General features: G+C 50.6%; 1 protein-coding gene across 2 annotated transcripts in view; it reads right to left on the bottom strand.

Annotated features, from left to right (window-relative positions):
- The window catches only part of STX1A (syntaxin 1A), a 111,180-nt gene that overhangs the window by 4,050 nt on the left and 83,942 nt on the right, over positions 1-23,188 (bottom strand). Inside the window, exons 6-9 of one of the 2 annotated variants that reach the window (XR_011804263.1) lie at positions 20,310-20,418; positions 3,476-3,549; positions 2,675-2,812; positions 10-224 (exon numbers count right to left, since the gene is read on the bottom strand). Coding sequence is in view for 1 of the 2 variants with exons in the window: in XM_072026103.1 (XP_071882204.1) it covers positions 10-120; positions 2,675-2,812; positions 3,476-3,549; positions 20,310-20,418 (432 nt within the window). In the remaining variant the exon portion in view is untranslated. The remainder of the gene's footprint in view (positions 1-9; positions 225-2,674; positions 2,813-3,475; positions 3,550-20,309; positions 20,419-23,188) is intronic. The other variant, XM_072026103.1, reaches the window with a different exon arrangement.

Below are 23,188 nucleotides of genomic sequence, written 5' to 3'. Positions count from 1 at the left end.
ATGACTCACCCGTCTGGCTTTGCTCTGGTACTTCACTGCTTTTTTGGTGTCAGACACAGCCCGCTCCACGTAGTCCACAGAGTGTTCCACGTTGTACTCAATGCGGTCAATCATCTCACCCTGCAGAGTAGGGACAGAGCCCACACGCCCATGTGCACATACGTGAGCTCCTTCCTTCCCTGCTGCTCCTCGGCACTGTGCAGACGTCACCCTGCCCAGTGGCCCTGCATGGGAGATAAAGGGATAATCACCTGCCTGTAGCAGGCACACAGGCTGTGGACACCCTGGGGTGTGGGTCCAGACCATAGGCTTTGTCCAAGAGGGCTGGGACCTCTGTACACATGCCAGCAGAGAGGCAAGTAAGAGTCAAGTGGGTTCCCCATCCCAGTCCTGGCCTGGTGGCCACATGTCTTATGTCCCAGGTGAGCATCACAGCCACAACAGGATTTGCATCATCACGGTGCTACACACTGGAGAAGCAGGAGGAGTGGCAGGGGAGGGCAAAGACCATACCAGCAGCACCATGTGGGGTGCTCAGAAAGCCACAAACATGCACAGGTGACTACTTAGATCTGCACAAGCACCCTGCCAAGAGCAGAGATCCCTGAAGCAAGGCTGGTCAGTCTGGACCACTGGGTCCTGCAGGGACTCCTGCCCCACTCCTCCTCCAGGATATAGAGACATGGCCTGAGGCATCCTCACCTAGCCAACCTTCTCCCTTCTGCCCCCTCTTTACTGCCCACCAGGCGCATCTGGGTCCTACAGCAGATGGAGACTTTCTGATGGTTCATGTGAACGACAGGCTTTCTAGGGGTGGGCAGAGGCTTGAACCCCAACACCCTTCTGCACAGCACAGAGAGAATCTGGGCTGCAAAGCTGAGGATCATGGCCAGTAACTCTGCAACGCTCTTTTCTGAGCTTTAACACCTGGCAGCACCAGAGAGGACAAGCCTTGCAAGCCCAGGAATGTTACCCTCCCACCCAGGTCAAAGCACTGACCCTCATCAAGCACCCTGCTGCTCTTGTCCCATGCCTGATATGCTGTCCTGGGTGCTGTGCCTAAAGCTGATGCTTCCCCTGCCCACTGGTGCCATTCCTAGGGCAGAGTAGACAGCTTCCAGCACAGCTGTGAGTCTGATACCCCTCTGCTCTCTGCCTTCCCTGTGCCAGCAGCTCAGAGACTAGCCCCCCTCTTCTCCCCCCAGGGGTGTTGCAGGATGCTGGCATGGTCTAGCAGTTACAGCAGGGCAGAAGGCTGCAAATCCTCCTAGAGTGCATCAAGCCTCCTGCACAGCTTCATGCCTCCAGTTCTCCCAGGGAAGGCTGATAAGGGATGGTGGTGCCCCTTCCCACACAGGGACCAGCACAATGTAGTGTCCTCAGGTAACTGTGCCCACACTGCCCTGACCTGCTGGGCTGTGGGGTGGCAGCATGGGTGCTGGCTGCAGGCAAGGCCACAGCAGCAGGCAGGGCCAGGGACAGTCACAGTGGCCTGTCACCCCTTGCCTCCACCTATGTGTGCGTATCATGGGGTCTGTGCCACCCATGGGCCCTGTGGAGGAGCCGGACATGGCCATGTGACAGGCTGTGACAAGCAGGTCTCCCAGGAATGGTGACAACTCCTGCTGGCAGAGTGGCATAAGGAGCCCAAAGAATGTGAGGATAGGAAACAGGACCTAGAGTCTCTGAACAAGGTGGAGGTGGCCCTGCATGGATTGGCACCTCCTCCTCCTTCCCCCCTACTGGGGCCAGCCAGAGCGGACAGAAGATGCGAAGGCCCTTCTCTTGGGAACAGCATGACAGCACTGCCAAAATCTTCTGACCCTGGACCAACTGTCCCAGCCTGTCCCAGGAGCTGACAACCCAATGCCCTGCAGACATCAAGGGAAAACAGAGGAGACACACAGGGCCAGGTTCGCCAGCTGGTCAAGGGCAGGCCAGACAAACACCTCCATGCCACAGCCACCCTCGCCCATTTTCCAAGGGCCAGCCCTGATGCCACACAAGAGCCACAGACATGCAGAGTGCAGCCATGCAGAGCCGAGCATGCACCACTGGCAAGGGCCAGGCGGGGCTTTACCTGCCACTGACGTCTCCTCGGCCGCGACAGCATGGCAGGCAAGAAGGGGGGTGAGCAGAGACACCGAAGAGCATGCCCATCTGAAGGGCCATGCCCTGCAGGCTGGTGGTACAGCCTGGGGCTCCCCAGGCTCTGTCAGTGGGGCCCAGTGCTCACATGTGAGCCCACATGGGCCTCCCCAGAACCGCTCAGGCTCTGGGGAAGAAGAACCCATCCCCACCTGGGTGCCAGCCATCAGCAGGTGCCCTCCTACAAGGCAATTCACTTCACCACCCACCCTGAGCACATAGCAGCTCCTGTTCTGGGGCACACGACAGATACCTCCAGCCCTCGAGAGCTCACCTCAGCCCTGCTGGGAGCAGTGTAGGTACCGAGTGGCCAGATGCAGGTTTTCACCTCAGCACCCACCCTGAAATGACGCCAGCACAGAGGTGCTTTCATGGGCTCATGGCTGCCCTCCCAAGCTGTCTGCCCCAGTGCCCTTTCTGTGTCCAGGCAGAGCACATCAGTTTCTCTCCAGCCATCCCCTCCCCCCTACCCCCCCCACCCCCACAGTGAGCTGGCATCTGGACTATGGGCTGCAGATCTCCTTACCTGGCTCTCCACCAGCATGGCCATGTCCATGAACATGTCATGCAGCTCTCGGATGCTGTTCTCCAGCTTGATGATCTCACTGTGCCGTGTCTCAATCTCATTCAGTGCCTGCTTGGTGATGTTTGAATCCATAATGATCTGCAAGAAGACAAAGCCAGTAAACATGCTCAGTCCTGCCTCTGTGCCCCAGATGTTGTCCCTCACCTCTGGGACCAGGGGAACCAAGAGAGGTAGGGGAATGGTTTAAATGGGAAGTATCTTCTGGGGCAATGGAGAAAATGGAGCACGATCCTGGAAGAGCACTCTGGGGTTTGGCCTCACAGCAACCATGAGGCCATAGCCAGGCCCCATGGAGCCACACAAAAGCCTTGGAGGCTGGCGCTGGACTCAGAGGGAACATTGCAAGCTGGCACCATCTGCCTGCCCATGAGGCCACTGGGCATGGCAGGGATCTGGGCAGAGCAGGGTGCAAGCCAACCCTCCTTGGGGTTGTGGCTGGTGCCAGAGTGTGAAGGGCTTGGCTGCCATATAGTCTCTAGCCCACAAGTACCATGGAGCAGGGAGAGCCTCTAGCCACCCCAGCCAGGCAGTTTGCAGCAGCCACCCCCCTGCCCTGGCCAGCCCAGAGCTGCCCTTCCAGCCAAGACATAGTCCCTGCTCATGCAGCATCCTGCTGCAGTATGGGCAGTACTTGTCATTCCTGTGCTGGGAGCACATTAAACAGACAACTCCCAAGGGACAAGGACTGGCTTGGCTTTTAAACATGCTGGGCTTGAAGCAGGGCCAACCCATGGTGCTTACCCCAGAAGAGAAGATGGCTGGGTTGCCACTCTCCAGCATGTCCTCCAGCTCCTCACTGGTGGTGGTCCTGCCAGCTGCAAGCAACATACATGGGTCACTTGTGAGCTCCTATCCTGGCCACAGGTCCAGCAACCCTACCACAGGGCTGTGTTGTCTCTGTGGCATCTCCTAGAAGCAGAGCCGAGCTGCTCTTCTAGCCCTATGAGCTCAGAGGCCTGCTACAAGGATGCTGGCAGCCAGCATTCAGGAGGGATGGGAGAGCAGCAATCCAAGAGCAAGGATGGACTGCAGGGCTATCCTAACAAACTCTATCCCAGGACAGTCAAAGCCCACAAAGACATCCAGCTCAGCAGAGCTCACTGCCCCGACACGCCCTACTGCAGCTCATTAATGAGCCTCATTAATGCCCCAAGGGTGTTTTAGCCCTCAGGGCTTACCGAGTTTTAGCCCTGCAGCTGTTTAACAGAGAAATCAGACTCATTCCTTCTCCTGCCCTCATTCTTGGCAGCACACCTGGCCCCATTGTGGTACTTTCAGCCCCACAGCTCCTTTGTGGGCAATTTTCTCATCCTTTGATCACAGTTGCCTCCCACTCCCCACAGACGTATTCTTCATAGCTACAGAAGTGAGACATAGTAGTCATTCTGCAGGTTACAATAGTCCTCCAGAATAAGTTACTTCAGTCTTATAGGATTCTATGATTCTAATAGCCAGGTGGTACCCATGAAATTGCGGTGCTAAACAGAGACAAACACTCTGGGCAGGCTTTTACCAGGGATGACACCTCCATAGAAGGTAGAGGACATCCCGTTGGTGCGACCAGGAGCAGATGGGGGCAGACAGGCAGGAGCAGCTAATCATAGAAACATAAAACAGCTTGGGTTGGAAACGACCTTGCAGAGCATCTAGTTCCAAGACCCCTGTCATGGCTAGGGATGCTACCCACTACATCAGGTAGCCCAGCTCCTCGTCCAACCTTGTCTTGAACACCTCCAGGATTGGGGCATACACAGCTTCTCTGGACAACCTGTTACAGGGCCTCACCACCATCTGAGGGATGAATTCCCTCCTAACTTCTAATCCAAATCTCCCCTCTTTTAGTTTAAAACCATTCCCCCTTGTCCTGTCATTATCTACCCGAGCAAAAAGTCACTCTCCATCTTTTTTTTATAAGCCCCCTTTACATATTGAAAAGCAACAATAAGGTGTCCTGGAGCCTTCTTTTCTTCAGACTGAACAGTCCCAGCTCTCTCAGCCTATCTTCATAGGACAGGTGCTCCTGCCCCCTGCTCATCTTCAGGCCCTCTTCTGGAACCTCTCTAACAGGTCCACATCTCTCGTGCATCATCTTGTGCATCTCTTGTGCACATCTCAGGTTCCCAGACGTAGATGCAGTACTCCAAGTGGGGCCTCACAAGAGCAGAGTAGAGGGGGACAATGACCTCCTTCAACCTGCTGGTCACATCTCTGTTGATGCAGCTCAGAATGCAGTTGGTTTTCTGGGTTGCAAGCGTGCACTGCTGGCTCATGTCAAGCTTTTCATCCAACAGAATCCCTAAGTCATTCTCTAAAAGGATGTTTTCAATGAGTTCACCCAGTTTGCTTTCATGTCTAGGATTGCCCCAACACAGGTGCAGCACCTTACACTTACACTTTTGAACCTCATTCAGTTTACATGGGCCCAGTATTCTAGCTTGATCACATCCCTATGGATGGCATCCCTTCATTCTGTTGTATCAACTGCACCACTCAGCTTAGTGTCACCTGCAAACTTGTTGAGGGTGCACTTGACCTCATTGTCTAAGTCACTGATAATAATAATACTCAGTACCAGTCCCAAGACAGATCCCTGAGGGATGCCACTCGTCACCAGCCTCCACCTGGACATAGAGCCATTGACCAGCACTCTCAGGGTGTGGCTTTCAAGCCAATTACTTATCAACTGAATGGTACACCTATCAAAATCATCTCTTTCCAATTCGTTGACCAGAATGTCATGTGAGACTGTGTCAAAGGCTTTACAGACTTCCAGGTAGATGACATTGGTCACTTTTCCCTTTCAAATGATACAGTCACTCCATAGAAGCATTAAAGTTGGAAAACACCTCCAAGGTCATCTGAGCCTTGATCCTGGATTTGACTTGGCAGGTAGAGGGGAACCAATGACAGGATTAAATGCAAGAAGTTTGGTGCAGATTATATCATGTGTGCACCGAATAAATTTAAAACACTACATTGGTTCTCAATGCATTCTTTTCCTGCCGCTTTTCTGTAACTCCTACTTTTTGAGTTCCTCTTACCACTTATTTACATTTGTCTCCATTTTTTCCATACATGGTTGAGGAGGAGGAGAATACATCCCCATCGTCTCCCAGAGATGCAGCTGGGAGCAGCAGGGACCTGGGAAGCCCAGCAAACAGCATCCTGAAGGACAGTCTGATTTTTTGAAATCATAGAATCATTGAATCATTAAGGTTGGAAAAGACCTCCAAGATCATCTGGTCCATCCATCCCCCCACCACCAGTATGACCCACTAAAATATGTCCCAAAGCACCACATCCAACCTTTCCTTGAACATACCCAGGGACGGTTCTTCCACCACCTCTCTGGGCAACCCATTCCAATGCCTGACTGGTCTTTCTGAGAAGAAATGTCTCCTAATTTCCAGCATGAACCTCCCCTGGTACAACTTGAGGCCATTCCCTCTAGTCCTGTCGCTAGTCATTTGCGAGAAAAGGCTGACCCCCAGCTCCCCACAACTTCCTTTCAGTTAGTTGTGGAGAGCAATAAGGTCTCCCCTGAGCCTCCTCTTCCCCAGACTAAACAACCGCAGTTCCCTCAGCCACTCCTCACAGTACTTGTGTTCCAGGCCTTTCACCAGCTTTGTAGTCCTTCTCTGGACACACCCCAAGGCCTTGATGTCCTTGTAGTGAGGGGCCCAAAACTGACCACAGTACTCGAGGTGCAACCTCACCAGAGCAGAATACAAGGGGCCGATCACTTCCCTGGTCCTGCTGGCTATACCAGTCCTGACACAAGCCTGATACCCTTGGCCTTCTTGGCTACCTGGCCACCCTGCCAGCTCATGTTCAGGTGAACATCAACTAACACTCCCAGATCCTTTTCCTCTGCACAGCTTTTGAGCCACTGTGCTCCAAGCCTGTAGCATTGCATGGGGTTGTTGTGACCAAAGTGCATGACCTGGCACTTAGCCATGTTGAACCTCATGCCATTGGCCTCTGCCCATCAACTGAACCTGTCCAGGTCCCTCTGTAGGGTCTTCCTACCCTCCAGCAGATTGACACTTTCCCCCAGCTTGGTGTTGTCTGCAAACTTACTGAGGGTGTACTCGGTTCCCTCATCCAAATCACCAATAAAGATATTAAAGAGGATGGGCCCCAAGACTGACCCTTGGGGAACACCACTCATGACCTGTTGCCAGCTGGATTTCACTCCGTTCACCACTACTCTTGGCCCGACAGTCCAGCCAGTTCTTAACCCAGCAGAGTGTACCTGTCCATCATAGAAGGCTACCAGATTTACCATTGGTAAAGCCACGCTGGCTGTCTTGGATCACCTCCTTGTCTTGAATGTGCTATGATATTGCTTCCAGGAGGATCTTTTCCATGATCTTCCTAGGCACAGAGGTGAGGCTCACCAGTCTGTAGTTCCCCAGGTCCTCCTTTCTACTCTTTTTAAAAATGGGAGTGATGTTTCCCTTTTTCCAGTCACCAAGGACTTCACCTGGCTGCCAGAACTTTTCAAGATGATGGAGGGAGGCTTGGCAATTCCCTCTGGACCCTAGGATTCATGTCATTGGGCCCCATAGACTTGCACCTGTTCAGTTTCATCGGGTGTTCTCAAACTTGCTCTTCACTTACAGTGGGAGCGACTTTGCTCCCTCAGCGCTCACGTACAGGTTCAGGGAAAAGAGAGACATGAGAAGCCTGACTGCCAGTGAAGACTGAGGCAAAGAAGTTGTTGAATACCTCAGCCTTCTCCATGTCTGTTGTTAGCAGTTCACCCTTCTTGTTTATCAGAGGGGTTACGATCTATTTGGCCTTTCTTTTCTGGGCAGTGTACCTACAAAATCCCTTCATGTTATTGTTTGTATCCCTTGCCAAGCTCAGTTCCCTCTGTGCCTTGGCTTTCCTGATTTCATTCCTGTATTATTTCCATGCCACATGTCCCTGCTTCATGCCAATGCCTTTGCATTTCCTTCTTGCACCTCATTTTGAGCAGCAGGTCCTTGCACAACCATCCTGGTTTTCTGCCCTCCCTGCTTGCTTTCTCACACAGGAGAATGGAGAATTCTTGTGCTCTAAGAAAAACATATTTAAAGAGTTTCCAGCTGTGTTCAGCTCCTTTGTCCCTAAGGACAGTGTTTCAGGGGCTCTTGTCCACTGGGTCTTTAAATTACTTGAAGTTTGCTCTTTAGAAGTTCATGGTCCTGACTTTGTTCTGCCAGGCCAATATTCCTTGAGATCACAAACTCAATCAGAGCATGGTCACTGCAGCCCAGACTGCCTCCAAGCTTAACCTCTTTAATGATTTTGTCTGCACTGGTAAGCACCAGGTCCAGTAATGCTTCTCTTCTGGTTGGTTTGTCTATTACCAGGAAGTTACTTTCAACACACTCCAGGAGTCTTCTGGATTGCTTAGAGCCTGCTGTCTAGCTTTTCCAGAAGACATCCAGGTGGTTGAAGTTCCCCATTAATATGGGAGCATGTGAATGCGATGCTTCTTGTAGCTGAAACAAGAAGGCCTTGTCAACAGGCTGCCCTTGATCAGAAGGCTAGTAGTAGACCCCAACCACAAGGTGCCCTTTATTGGTCCTTAACTTTTACCTACAAGATCCCAAACCTTTGAGCCTTTTTTGTGATACTGTTTTTTGTGCAGGTGATAGACTGAGCCAACTTTGTATGGTTGCCCTTTCCAAGGTCTTTACCGTTACTCACAGTCTCTTCTCTCCAGCCCTAGAGCATCGTATCTGTTGTGCAGGGGCATTTCATGGGCAAGGGGAGACTTCTCCTGCTCCAAGAAGAGGTGAGGATCCAGTCTCCTTTGTCTTGTAAGTCATTCCAGTTTGTTGGTTCAGGGCTGGAAGCTTGTTTACCTTCCTCCTACCAAGACTTAAGGCAGGGCTGTTGATCAGACTATGTCAGTACATAATAAAGCCTGTCAATCTCCTTCTCAGATTGCTGGATGCTACATGGCCTGGTGTGCACATATTGTAACAGAGCCATCTGTTTGAAAAGTTCATCCAGCTGGGCACACTTACACCTATGGCATCTACCTATGCCTTCAGAACATAGTGGAACTTCCAGAGACTGGAGTTCCCTGTAACTGAAGGTCTAGGCAGCTCTCTCAATCCCCTTTTTGATCCTCTGTTTGGGTGTAGGCATCTGCCCAAGGAGGTTGCGGCCCCTCCATCTGGGTTTCAGCCTCAGACTGGCAGGTTCAGTGGGTGGACACAGTTTCTGCTGCAGTAGAAGGCCCTTCCTCTGCTGCTTCCAGAATAAAAAATGACCCATCCTGCGTCCTCCCATGCAGACTGCTGTGCCAATGGCCATGCCTGGCTGAGGTGCCGCACCATGGTTGCCTGCCCTGGGTGCTCATGCTCCCCAGAGGCAGCCTTTGTACCTGGGGTTGGCTGCTGCTGCTGCTGGCCCTGCCCAGCCCTCATCAGCTGCTTTTGTGAGGGCTGCTGGGTGCTGGCACTTCCCTCCACTCCCTGGGTTGCTTTCATGAAGGAACCCCTCCTGAATGCCGTGGTCCCCCACTCCACTAGAGAACGTGCCTGCCCTGGAGCTGATCACCTTAGCAAACAAATGATATGACATAAAAAAACAGCGAACTCATAGAAGCCTAATGAGGTTTGCTCAATCTAGAAGAAGCCCTAGATAAGGCCAGTAGCTGCCACATGGTTACAGAGAGGCGAGGCAAAGGGAGTGCATCACTACTAGCACAGGCCCACTGAAGAGAAACCCCAGAAAAGCAGTGAGTTCCTGCTCCTCCAGCCATAACCATGCACCAGTCCCTTCCTCTGCAGCATGGCTGAAGAGACAATGGGGCTATTTGGGGCTGGCTCCAGTATCATAGTCCAGGATGGAAACAAGCTCTTCCCTGCAGCACTCCTGACTCTGGAGACTTTACATTCACTGCTGTGTCAGGGCTGGATACACACATAGGTTTATACCCAATTTCTCCCTTCTGGTATTTCCTTAAGGAAAGAAAGGAGCTTTAAGCCATGCTGCACAGCAGCGTAGTGAATGCTGCTTCCCTGCCTGAAGATTTTCTACAGAAAAGGACACCTCCACACTTAATTTCAGGTCTCTTTTTCTTGTCATGAAACACAGAAACAAGAAGACCACCTGGAGCTCCTGTGCTTACTTCCTGAGGCCCTTATCACATGTAGGTGCTCTGAGCATCTGCAATGGAAGTGTGTTTCTGGCTTTGCTTCAAGAAAACAATGCCATATCAGCACATGTTGATGGTGACAGCAGTCAGGAACACATTGGAGACTGCAAGCTCCAGGCAGTGATATCCATGCCACATGAAGGTTGTTTGCTGCCTCCTGGCAGCAGAAGGTTACTGGAAGAGAGAGCGAATAAACCCAACCACACACTTGGTGAGCAGGAGACTCCAGAAGTCTTAAATTGGCTAACACCCATTAGCTCTGATTCCCCATCAGACAAATGGGGTTTATGTCCAAAGCTGGAACAGCAATGTGCAACCTTCTTACAAAAAGCAGATAAAGTGGGGAGCTTTATAGATGCTTTCTGGGCCATCTGAGCAACAAGAAAAGGAAGGACGGTAGGATGCAGAAACATGCTGGGGTCTCTTGCAGACACTGAGTGGGACTTGAAGATTTAGGAGTCAGGAGGGCACACTCTGATGTGCTGTGGGTAGCTGGGATCACTTCTCTGATCTTCCTCACCCATGCTCCTCTTTTGCCCAACATTATCAGCGCTGCACAGCTCCTTGATGCCTGCACTGAATATGTTCCTCTTCCTGGGTACACAGGCAAGTAAGAAGTGAGTCAAAGGGAAGGCAGCAAAGGGAGAACTGAAACTCATCAGCTCTTCCAGAAGCCTCAAAGGAGCAGGTGGAGGGCTGTGAGAGTGCCCCAAGCATGGGGAGCGGAACCTGCATATGACATGACAAGGCCCAGCACCTGGTGACATCTAAATCCATATCAGCCCAGGAGTATCTGGGCAGAGCTGGATTCAGTGCTCTGCGAACACCTCCAGCAAGTCATACAGACCAGCAAGCAGCAGAGGAGACATTGCAGGAGGTAGAACAGGAGCTGCGATCTGCACGTTGAAGCTCATGGAGATTCTAAAAGCTAGATGTAATTGAGATGGACAGGTGGAAATAGAAAGGAAGCCATTTACTTGGATGTCTGAAAAATACAGTTAGAAGACAGATAGATAGAAAATAAAAAAGAACAAGACAAAAAACAATAGCCAGGAGCGAAAAATGGAAATTCTTTAAAAATAAATTTCTCTTTTACAGGTTTTGTTGAAATGAAATACTTTATCTTCAAAGTTAATTGCCCACGGCCAGGAAAGAATTTTATTTGTGACTAACAAATAATCTAAAAAGTTAATAGGATTTTTGTTTTAATAACCAATAGGCATGGCTCAATAAGCCTGCAACAGTGCCCAACTGGCTCTTGAAGTGGGAAACCAAGGCATAGACCATAATGGGACACTCTTCTTGGCATGTCTGGGGCTTTTTTGGGACAGGCAGCCCATGATTTAGGTGAAGAGAGAAAAATGGATTGAGCTTTGCCCCACTGTGCCTGGCTGGACACCAAGCTTTCAAGAATATGGGACAGTTCCTGGGCTATCATCAGTCCAGGTCACAGCAAGCTGTGCTGCTATGTGGGGGACTGGAGCATTCAGACCTCCCCAGGCCTCCACACTAAACAGAGAGAGCAGAGGGATGCAAAGTATTGCAGCCCAAATCATGCACTGAGAACCTGCTGCTGAGCTCAGTGAGCAGCACACTGGTTCAGCAACACTGATTCTCCCAGCTATGACCCTCCCAGTAGTCTATTGCTGTACCACTTGGGGTCAAACGAATTGCATTTGATGGGCTCAAGGAGCCTAAAATAGAGCCTGCATCCCTCCCAGCAGTTCTGTAAGGAAGGACTAAACTGAGCCAAATGGCTCAAAGGGGAGCATAATCCACAGCTCATCACTTAATGGAATCATAGAATCATAGAATATCCTGATTTGGAAGGGACCCTTAAGGATCATCAAGTCCAACTCTTGACACCGCACAGGTCTACCCAAAAGTTCAGACCATGTGACTAAGCGCACAGTCCAATCTCTTCTTAAATTCAGTCAGGCTCGGTGCAGTGACCACTTCCCTGGGGAGCCTGTTCCAGTGTGCAACCACCCTCTCTGTGAAGAAGTTCCTCCTGATGTCAAGCCTAAACTTCCCCTGCCTCAGCTTAACCCCGTTCCCGTGGGTCCTGTCGCTGGTGTTAATGGAGAAAAGGTCTCCTGCCTCTCGACACCCCCTTACGAGGAAGTTGTAGACTGCGATGAGGTCTCCCCTCAGCCTCCTCTTCTCCAGGCTGAACAGGCCCAGTGCCCTCAGCCGTTCCTCGTACGTCTTCCCCTCCAGGCCTTTCACCATCTTCGTAGCCCTCCTCTGGACACTCTCCAACAGTTTCATGTCCTTTTTATACTGTGGTGCCCAGAACTGCACACAGTACTCAAGGTGAGGCCGCACCAGCGCAGAGTAGAGCGGGACAATCACCTCCCTCGACCTGCTAGCGATGCCGTGCTTGATGCACCCCAGGACACGGTTGGCCCTCCTGGCTGCCAGGGCACACTGCTGGCTCATATTCAACTTGCTGTCTACCACGACCCCCAGATCCCTCTCTTCTAGGCTGCTCTCCAGCGTCTCATCGCCCAGTCTGTACGTGCAGCCAGGAGTAAATCTTCAAATCTGACTGCATACTGCAAGGAGACAAAATCACAAACTGAGCAGATGTTAGATATCAACATTAAAAAATATAATAAAGATTATAAAGAGGAAGAAAAGGGACCATATGACAAAGCAAAGAAATGCTCCACCCATAAGGCACAAAGAACCGTAGAGGGTGAGGAGCAGCAGACTGCTCCTCCATGTTTGGTCTGCAGCCCCAAAAAGAGAGGCAACCAGAACCAGACAACAGGGATCACCACCCTGCAGCAGAAGTTGTTCCTTAACAGAGCTGGCATGAGCTCATCCAGTGGTTCCCCGTTCCTGGAGTTGCTTGGGCAGGCATGGTTCCTTGTCCCCACATCTCCCTGGATGAACAGCAAGAACAAGCCCACAGCCCTTACATAAATGGTGGGTTTTAAATGTTTTCTTCAAGTTCTGGGCAATGTGGTCACAGGCATTCCAAAGGCTTCAGAAACCTGGGGAATGCTGAAATGCTGGTATGCTATCCTGCCTTGGCAACCTCCCCAGGGCTGTGCTAGAGAAGCAAGAGTGAGGTTGCTCCAGGGCAGGGTCTGAGACAGGAGCTGGAGTGACCCCAGCACACATGGGGCCTTCACCAACTGGGGTGCAATCCCACAGCATGAAAGATGAGTGGTGATAACAGAGTCCAGCAGCAGTGTCAGACAAGGCAAGCTGTGAAATCAGATCTGGGGTAGCTCCAAAGTGTCCTGTCAGGAACAGCAGGAAATGGGACTGGAGACAGGACTGGAGACAAAGCTACACTGTGGGGCCAAGGTCTATCCAGGAGGCATGGCCAGAGAAAGACTGGGGACATGACTAAGACAAAGATCCAAAGTCCCAGGAGACAGAGCTGGAGACAGGTACATCTGCAACACATCTTGGATGTGAACTGGGTGGCCCAGGCCTGATCTTATACAGTTGCAGGATCCATGGGCAGAGGTGGAAGTCCTGGGAGAGGCTTGTCTTGATGACTAAGAACTGCTAGTGGCCCCCAAAGCCCCGAGAAGCTGCTGCTTTGCAAGTCCTCATCCTAGCTCTACTCACACCATGGCTGGCAACTCCAAGAAGCAAAATCTTTTCTATTTTAGCCCAATGGAAATGGAAATTTCTAATGGAAATTACCCATGGTAACCACATTCTGCTAGAGTCCTTCACCACTCCTGCTGACATGTTCCGACCCCCTTCCATCCTCCTGCAGGAGGGCTGGGAGCCTTGGCAAGAGGCTCCACCACCTCTGCATACTGCTCTGCCAGCATCTGCCACCTCTCCTCATCCCCAGGTCTGTGAATGGTGAAGTACAAGAGGATCTCCAGGCATTCAACATCTTTTTATACCAAACGTGAGCTCAGTGAAGCCTGTTCAGTAACTACAGATCAGGGCTTAACTCTGCAACCTGTGTGCTCACAGGTCTGAAGGAGTTGTGTAATGCTGATGTGCCCTTGGGTTGAAACATCCTCCTTACCTCCCCAAGCTCCTGAAAGGGCTCCACAGCCTGCTTCCAGTCACTGCTTCAAGTTTTATAATCACCAAGGGCAACCCATGACACCCCCTTCCCAGCCCTGCAGGCCATTTCTGCCACCCTGACTCTCAGTGGGCAAAGCTGAGTCCCGTGTTCCGCTGCTGGTGGTTCTTCATGTTGTGCAAGTGCCATCAATCAGAGAAAAGTCTTTGTAATTGCAAACAAAACTACCTCCAAACAAAACTTTCCATAACTCCAAAGGACAGTCCAAAAGCTTTTTTGTTTTGTCAACTGGAAAATTTCTGGCAGCCAGAGATTTCTGAAGATTCATATAAATTAGGACATGTTATCAAGCCTTCCAAAAAGACATCTCCAAGGACAAAAGCTCTGCAAGCTTTTTTCTAGCTTTGGTGGAAGATCATCCAGAGCCTGCTGGTGCCAAGCATGACCCAGCTTCAGCCTGCACAGATGCTTGTGTCCGACACACAATCCCAGAGCCAAAGGACCTAAATTCTTAATCAAAACATCTGACTTTTGTCAGATCTTGTCTTGTGTTTGAATTAATACATTCCTTTTACTCCACTAGAAAGATTAATTGGTTCATGTAACAGGGCCTGTTTTGCAGAAAGTCATGCTGGCTTCTCTCTGGTTGCTATTGGCTCCTTGCTCATGGCAGCCCTGGACCCAGGAAGGCAAAACAAGGGTTGGAACAGCACAAATTTACTAACCCTCATGTTGATTATGCTCAGCACTGAGTGGTCACTGGCACAGTGACAAAGAGGAGTGTGCTGAGTATGGTGCATCTCAAGGACCCACTGCACTGTCCCATTCAAGTCCTGAAGAAAGCCCTGAAGACAAGCAGCAGTATCAGCTCCAGGGGTTGCCATGTCTTGCAGGCAGAGACAGGACAGAATGCAGGATATGTGCCCTTGCCCTGTCTCTCACTGCCTCCTTGCTGTCCCATTCCACTCTTGCAAAGCACAGAGCAGTTAAAGGCCTCGAAGCATTCAAGGCAAAGAATGAGAGCACAGACATCATATGGGTTAACAAGGAGCCAGGCAGTGCAGGCTTCACCAAAGGATGTAGCTGGTCAGAAAGTTTGCTTTAATGCTAAGACAAAGCATGAGGCCTGGAAGCTACACCTTGTCCACACCATGCAGCACAGCACTCACCAAAGACTTCCAGGGAAGTCTTCTGGGGTCCTGCAAGTCCACTGCCTTCTGGCTAGGTTTCATGGTTTGGAAGGCTATTGTTAGATCTTCAACAGCAACAAAAACGGATAAATGTGTGTCAGATACCTGTTTGATCCATTGTCTTTCCACATTACCACAAAATTACTGCAAATTAACCACAAATGGGATGAAAGTGCTGAGTCAATGGAAAGTGCCTATAAAGCAGAAGAGCCCAGGAGAAAATCTATGCCCTGAAATTTGGCAAAATACTGGAAAATTATGATAACGGGTCCTCTGCCTCCATAGAGAGCTCCAGAATGCATCTTCCTCTCTCCTGGCATCTTTAGAAATTAAAGCTTTCCTGAGAAAAGCCTCTGAGAGTTGTCAACAGACAAAGCAGCATAGAGCACTGCTATTGACTGTGAAACAGAGAGAGAAGCAAACTCAGCCCTTAGCTGGAAAGGAGAGAATGGCACAAGACAGGTCATGAAGCTCTGGGACAGGCAGAGACATGAAGCCATTACAGAGACTTGCCACCAAACTCCCCTCAGTGCCACTGCAGGGGTTGTGGCCCTCGAAGGGATCAACCAGCTTCCCAGAGAGAGGGCAGGGGCGGCTCCCTCTGGAATGTGCAGGGATTTGGGGAAGCTCCATGGGGAAGGTGCTGGTACTGCAGCTTGCACTGGTCACACAGCCCGTGCAAAACATCAGTTTGCAGAGTTCTGCACATCACACTGTATAAATAGGAAAGACTGCCAGGTAGGTGCCTCTGGACTGCAGAAGTCCAATATGCCACAGCTGCATTAACTGTAACAAGTCAGCTGTGCTCAAAGCATCCCTCCTCCCCACAGCAAGGCTGCATGAGCACCCACAGAATGACACTAGTGCTCAGGCTGGACACAGAGAGAACCAGACACCTTCCCTGAAGGCTGGGATCCTCTGTCTGAATCAGACTTCCAAGCTCTCTGTAGATACAAATCTATACAACTCCCACAGTGATGGATAATGCTGTCCTGTCTATCTGTGCATGCAGAGGCAGCAAGTGCTGGGGACCCAGCCCACTTGGCTGTCCCCCAGCATAGACAGGTCTAGCACCGGCAGCAGTGGTATTGAGGGGAGCAGACTTCAGATGTAAAAGCCTGAGCAGGATGTCACAAACTGCTGCCTGGATCCCTGTCCTGTGACCCCTTCTGCTCCAACAGGGAGGGCTGCAGGTGCCAGCCTCCAGAGCTGTGTAGGCATTTTGACCCAAGAGGACCTTTGTAGGGTAGATGAATGAGTGGTAAGTTGTGAGATGGAAGTGCCACAAGGAACCCCATGTGAATCTGTTCAGGCTCCCATGTAGCACTGTGCATGCAGCTTCTCCTGCCCTGCCAACCCACCAGCACACATGGGGAGCACCATGGCCTTTCAGGCTGCTCAGGGCTACTCAAAAGAGCTACCTGCGTTGGACCAGCCCCGGGCTGTCCTAGATCATGGGCAGTTCATGAAGCATCTACAGCTTGCACTTCTGCACATCAATTAACCCAGTCTCACATAGTGGGGTGGGGGCTGATTAGTTCTCTCAGTGCCTTTGGAGACAACAGATTCTTTATTTTTGGATCCTCGGTCTCACACATAACTTCTTGTTCATAAAAAACAGTCTCTATGCAGTACCTTCATGGCATCAAAGCTACACAAGTGCCATAGAAAGCTCCTCCAGGCCTCAAATCCAAATTCTCTGGGATCAAAACCTAATCACTTAAGATGTCATTCCTCATAATGGCCAAAATTGAGAGGAGAAAACAAAGGAGCAACACCTCCTGTTGCATGCAGCAATGACACTCAAGCTCCAGAAAGCACTAGTGAAAGCACGGCTCCAAGTAGCATCCGTGGGGATGCCACAGAGGGGGGACACATCTCAGCAAGAGGTGGTTGAGCAAGAACAGCCACCAAGGATCTGTCCAGCACTCAGCAACCTGAGGACACTGCATGCCTCTGTGACATCCTCTGTCTTGGTGTGCTTGGAAGCAGTGAGTGGGTAGGTGAAAAGGGGACAACTGCTAGGACTAGAACAGAAGCAGTGAGAGGAGAGGATACCCAGTTAACCAAGTCAGACTCAGGGACTCAGCACACACTGTATGTGCAAGGTGACAGTAAGGACCAGAGGCATAACCTCTGTCATGCACAAGTTGCCTACACAAGGAAAAGAGGTAGGTCCTGAGGTCCTGAGGGGGCTGTGAAGAGCCCCAAGGGTTCACCAGTTAGTTGTTCTTTGTGAAAAACAGCATTGCCCGGGCCTCTGACCCACTGCCCATGAAAGTGCCATGGCAGTATTCCTACATCATCGTTTCTTCTGCAACAAGCACATACTGAGCTTTTCCCACTCATTATGTCCCTGCAGACCCTGTCCCCAGACTTTACTCATCACCATGTCCCATCCAGCCATGACACTTCCAGCACCAGAAAGGAAAAGTATTCCTCTGCAGACAGCAGCACTTCAACAGAGAGCTATTTCTCTGCATGCCCACTACCATCTCTGCACCACACGGAGAGGAGGCGTAAGGCTGCCACGTACAGAACAAGTATGTCACAAACATCAGACCAGGAAAAGAAGCTGGAGTGACTATCCCATTTCTGGAGCAAGATGTAGAAGCAGTTAGGACAGAGAAGCTCACCAGCTGCCAGAAAGCCTCCACAGAACAGTTGATAAATCCCTGCTCTCATACTTACAGAACCTCAGTGATTTACTGACTTTGCTGTCAGTGCTCCCAGCACTTCCATCAGTGGAAAACGAGAGCTACAGATTTCATAGATATTTGTGCAGCCACCACTTCCCAGCTGAGCTCAGTTCAGCAGTGCTGGCTGTTACATGAAGGGAAAAGCACAGCTCTCTGTCCAGACAGCACTCCTGACAAAACCCCAGTAAGCTTGTCACTTCTTTTTGCCAACAGGGATTTTCTGCTGTCACCAGCCAAAGGAACCAAGCTTTTGCAAAGGATTGTGCACTGGACTGTGCACAACACAGATTCCCATCCTCCACATGCATCTGCCTTATATCTCGGCCCCAAAAGGGAAGGCAGGTTCCTCACTGTCACTGACTAGGACACCTCCTCTGCACCCAACAACTGCACCACTGTGAGCCTTTTCCTCATGCCCTGTCAATGCTCTGCCAGCTCTAAAGGCCAGCCCAGTTAGACAATGCACAGACAACTACTGCATAACTTAAACAGAGCGGCAGAGTCCTTCTAAAACCTGACAAACAAGAGGAAAGTTTCTTTCAGGATTCTTTCATGGTTTCTCTGCAGATGATTAAGGACCTGGCTAAATCCTTTCAAATCTTCTCCTCTCTTAAAAGGGAGGAATGGGGATACTTTAAATTCCTGTTATGTTGTAAGACACCCCTGTGGCTGGGTATCACCTACAGAATGACATTAGCTAACAAATTAGTCACTGTCAGCTGGAGCAGTGACACACATTCATCATCCTGCTTTACTTTAAATGTCAAGCTCTTGTTGAGCCTCATGTCAATCAATCCTCTGTTCAGCCGGTGTGAAATATTCTTCTTATTATTATACATTATAAAGAATAATCTTAACAAAGGAAAGATTTGCACAGTCAAGTCTCCTTTTATCCTTCCACAGAAGCTACCCACTGGCATCCAGATTCACAGGCATTTGCAGCTCACAAGGGACATTTCCACAAGTGACCTTCAAGGAAACCGTTAGGACTCAGAGATCTGCTTTTTTATTCAAGATGAATCTTGAAACGAAAAAATGCTCATTTGTTTGTGAGAAAAAAATGGACTGTGTTTCAGACTTTTACATTTTAATCACAAAAACTCATGACACACGTCTGCCCATGAAATTATTTGCAAAATGTCTTTCAGTATCTACTCGCCCTAACTTCCCTCTTGTCTGCTTATGCCCCTAATTATGGTGGTGTTAAGATTCTTCGTTGCTGGGAGATGACCACATTTCTCTGAAGCTAACCATGTATCACTGATTCCCCAGAATAATCACTAGGAAAGCAGATTTTGTGGGCAGACGAAGATAGACTTCTCAGTGATGGGCTCTGAATTACACAGTGAAATCTTAAGGAGATCCGAGTGCCACAGTGGCTAAATGGCCTCAGAGGTGTCACCTGGGGCCCACCTTCAGCCAGAAGACACCACCACTGCAGAGAACTACCACCATCCTGGGGCAAGGTTGCTATAAGGGAAAATGTTGAGAATATAAAATGCCCATATCTCAAGAGCTCATTTGTCTGTTATTATATATATTTCAGCATACCTGAAATGAAAACCGCCCAGAGGAAAGTCAAGCACTGCTACTACCTGGGCAGGGACTGATGCCACAGATATACATGGGAGTCAGGACCTCCCACAAGCCTGTTGGAGTTCAAAATTAGCTGCAAACAAGAGAGAGAGAAATTTCTCTCTCTGTGGTCTCTATGCAGCATTTAAGAAAACCTTTGCAGTTTTTGTGCTTTGCAGGATGCAGGCACACCTTTCCAGCCCTGCAGGCGAAGCAATGCTCTCAGTGCCTGGAGCAGAGATGCCATGCACTGCAGTCTGCCTGCAACACTGGGAGGGATGACAGCATCTAGGACAACACCCACCTTGTGCAGACGCTAGATGGATGGAGCCAACTCCCCAGTAAGGCACTGCTATTTGCCTTTCTTAACCAGGGCAGCTAAATAAGTTTGATATGATTAAGCTGAAAACCTTTGGGCTAATGGTGGCTCTCCTCACTGCCCGCAGCCCACATGTACTCCTGCCAGAGCCCAGCAGTGCATGAGGCTTGCTGCCAGCTGTCTTAAGTGCCCACACCAGCAGCATGCATGGCCAACCTCGGGTGCTTCAGAGCTGTGCCAGGTGTGCAGTGAGCAGCATCCTGCAGTGGGGCATGAGCACAAATCCAAATGTGATGAAAACCCAAACAGCAGAAGTGCCTAGCCATGTCGGCTGTAGGGACTGCACAGATGTGGGAATCACTTGTTCCTCAGCTCCGGTGGGCACACCAGCATTACTGACTATATTTTTAACAATGAAACACAGAAAAATACAAGGGACTGTCACTTGTCTGCCCTGTAGCAGGAGCACATCCTAGCCGCTCCTGAGTGCATGCACAGCCCACGGACACTTGGGCTTGGACACAGAAGCGTGCGCAGGTGTGGGCACCTCTGGCTCTGCCACAGATAGTGCAGGATGCAGCCCGTGGCCGCCCAGGTGTACTCCCCACTGCATTTACTCACTGATCTCCAGCTGTCTCTGAATCCTGCCCTTGCAGCGCTCCCGGTAGTCAGTCTGTGTGGCGTTGTACTCAGACATCACTTCTACGAACTTGCGCGACAGCGTTGAGTGCTGCAGAGGGAAGAGCAACAGAGGGGGTTCAGAACCTGGCTGCTTCCAGCATCCAAACACCATTTCCAGCCTGGCAGCCACTCTCAAACTGTATGAGAATTCAAGGTGGGCAACAGTGCATGACAAGGCTAGGACTGACCCTGAACCCTGCACCCCAGTCTAGGCTTTTTTCTCAGCCACCAGAGTTCACTGGGGGCTGTGGCAGGCAGCAGCCCCCTTGAGGCCAACACAGGTGCCTGGGCTGATCGCATGGCAGCTACCTGGCAGGGGACATTTGCCAACAGATAGCAGCACTGGAGTTGGAACCCCAGTGCCACCCAGCCCATGCCCCTGACTGTTCCTACAGCAGCACCGATCTGAGAACATTTTAGTTGTCTGTCAGAAGAAATGGGTAATGTGCTGGTAGAGAAGCAGGTCTAGCACAGCAGACAGACAAAACATCGCCCACCTGGTTCTGAACTTGTCTGTCCTGCTGGAAGTGGGTAGTGCTGCTGCCCAGCCTTTCCTGCCTGCTGCACTTCCCCAGGCACAGGCAGGGGCCAGCCACCAGTCAGGCTGGCGTGGAGCACTGGGGCCAGGCCGAGCAGGCTAGCCTGTTAGCATGTAGCATGCTCTAGGACAGCCCTGTTTTCCCTCCCCATACTGGAGGGCCCAGACATTCCCCATGCCCCCTAAACCTCCCCCAAACTCTGTCCACCCATCCACTTCAGGAATTTCAAAGACAACAGAGCCTTTATAAATTGCATCATAGAATGGTTTGGGTTGGAAGGGGCCTTAAAGAACATCCAGTTCCAACCACCTGCCATGGGCAGGAACACCTCCCACTAGACCAGGTTGCCCAAAGCCCCATCCAGTCTGGCCTTGAGCACTTACAGCGCTTACTTGAGCGCTTACATTTGCCGGTTTAGACACAAAGATGTTCTTTGGGACTATATCAAAGGCTTTGTACAAGTCACAGTAGATGACATGGGTTGCCCTTCTCTTGCCCCACAATGCTGTCATAGAAGGCCATCAAGTTAGTCAGGCATGATTTGCCCTTTATGAAGTTATGTTGCCTATCTCCAATTGCCTCTCTGTCTTCCATAAGCCTTAAAGTAAGCTGAAATAGCTCTTTACAGCCCTCCAGCCATTCATAAACAATGGGACTATTTACCTGACCTGTGTTGTGAGTCTCACCACCAAGCTGCCTGCCACTGCAGTGCAGCTAACAGAATCATCTACGTTGGAAAAGACCTCGAAGATCACCGAGTCCAACCTTTGACCTAACACTAACAAGAACTCCACTAAACCATATCATTAAGCTCTACATCTAAACGTCTTTTAAAGACCTCCAGGGATGGTGACTCCACCACTTCCCTGGGCAGCCCATTCCAATGCCTCACAACCCTTTTGGTAAAGAAGTTCTTCCTAATATCCAACCTAAACCTCCCCTGGTGCAACTTCAGCCCATTCCCCCTTGTCCTATCACTGGGCACATGGGAGAACAGACCAACCCCCACCTCGCTACAGCCTCCTTTAAGGTACTTATAAAGAGCGTCGCCCCTGAGGTCGCCCCTGAGCCTCCTCTTCTCCAGGCTGAACAACCCTGGCTCCCTCAGCCGCTCCTCATAAGACTTGTTCTCCAGACCCTTCACCAGCTTTGTAGCCTTTCTCTGGACTCGCTTGAGCACCTCAACGTCCTTCTTGTAATGAGGGACTCAAAACAGACCAGAGTACTCGAGGTGAATACTCCACAGTACTTGAGATAAGCCCAGCTTCGCACATAAACTGCTCACCCTGAATGCTGGTCCCATGGAGACACAGGGGGATGGCTGCACATCTGCTGCCTGCAGAGCTTCCTGCCCACCTGGGGCTGATGTCACAGGAGAGCTGTCAGCCCCTGCACACAGATCACCCTCATTATATTAGTCTACTTTCCATTTCCAAGGAAAGGCAACCAGATCCCAACCACAGCCAGTCAAACATACTGACCCCTGACAAGCATCACCCACCCACAAAGCTGGTGCTGCCCCTGAGTGGGAGCTCATCCCCCTTCAACCACCGAGAACCCACCTGTGCTGGAAGTGCCATATGATAGAGATGCCCACTAACAAGAGAACAGCAAACAGCAATGAAGATATTCCAGGAAAGCCAGGACAGAGCACCACATGCATCCAACATCCAAACACTTACACTTCATCAACAAGCCTTTTCCCCAACATTCCTGAAAACTGAGAAACTCAGAAAACTGAGTTTCTCATGCATGAGTCTCAAGGGAAGCTAAATTTGATGCTGTGTCAGGCAAGAACCGTTCATGACCTTCTTCATCCATGCAGCAGAAGTAACAGCATGCTGGAGTTTAAGAAGTGTTTGGATTGTGCACTTAGCAACATGGTCTGAATTTTTGGGTAGGCCTGCGTGGTGCAAGGAGTTGGACTCTATGATCCTTCTGGGTCCCTTCCAACTCGGGATATTCTATGATTCTATGATTCTATGATTCTGTGATTGATGGGACTGGCTACATATACCGCACAGCCTGAACAGTCAGCATTCCACCTGCAGGCGACAGACATCTACAAGCTGGGGCCAGCCAATGGTAACCAGGTGGGAAGATGCAAGGTGGGAAGCCAATGGTGCAAGGTGGGAAGCCACTGGATTGTGTTGCCCCAGCCTCACACCCAATAGACTGCTCATGCAGCCAGACTCCAGAAGCAGGAGCAACAGGAGATATAGAAAAATGGTGGAGGGAGAAAGGAGAAGAGGAGACAGAAAAGGGACAGGAAAACAAGAT

Source organism: Anas platyrhynchos, chromosome 20, assembly GCF_047663525.1.
Source record: "Anas platyrhynchos isolate ZD024472 breed Pekin duck chromosome 20, IASCAAS_PekinDuck_T2T, whole genome shotgun sequence".
NCBI lineage: Eukaryota > Metazoa > Chordata > Aves > Anseriformes > Anatidae > Anas > Anas platyrhynchos.
The sequence above is the reverse complement of the archived record's forward strand: the minus strand, read 5'-3'. Positions and strand labels throughout refer to the sequence as shown.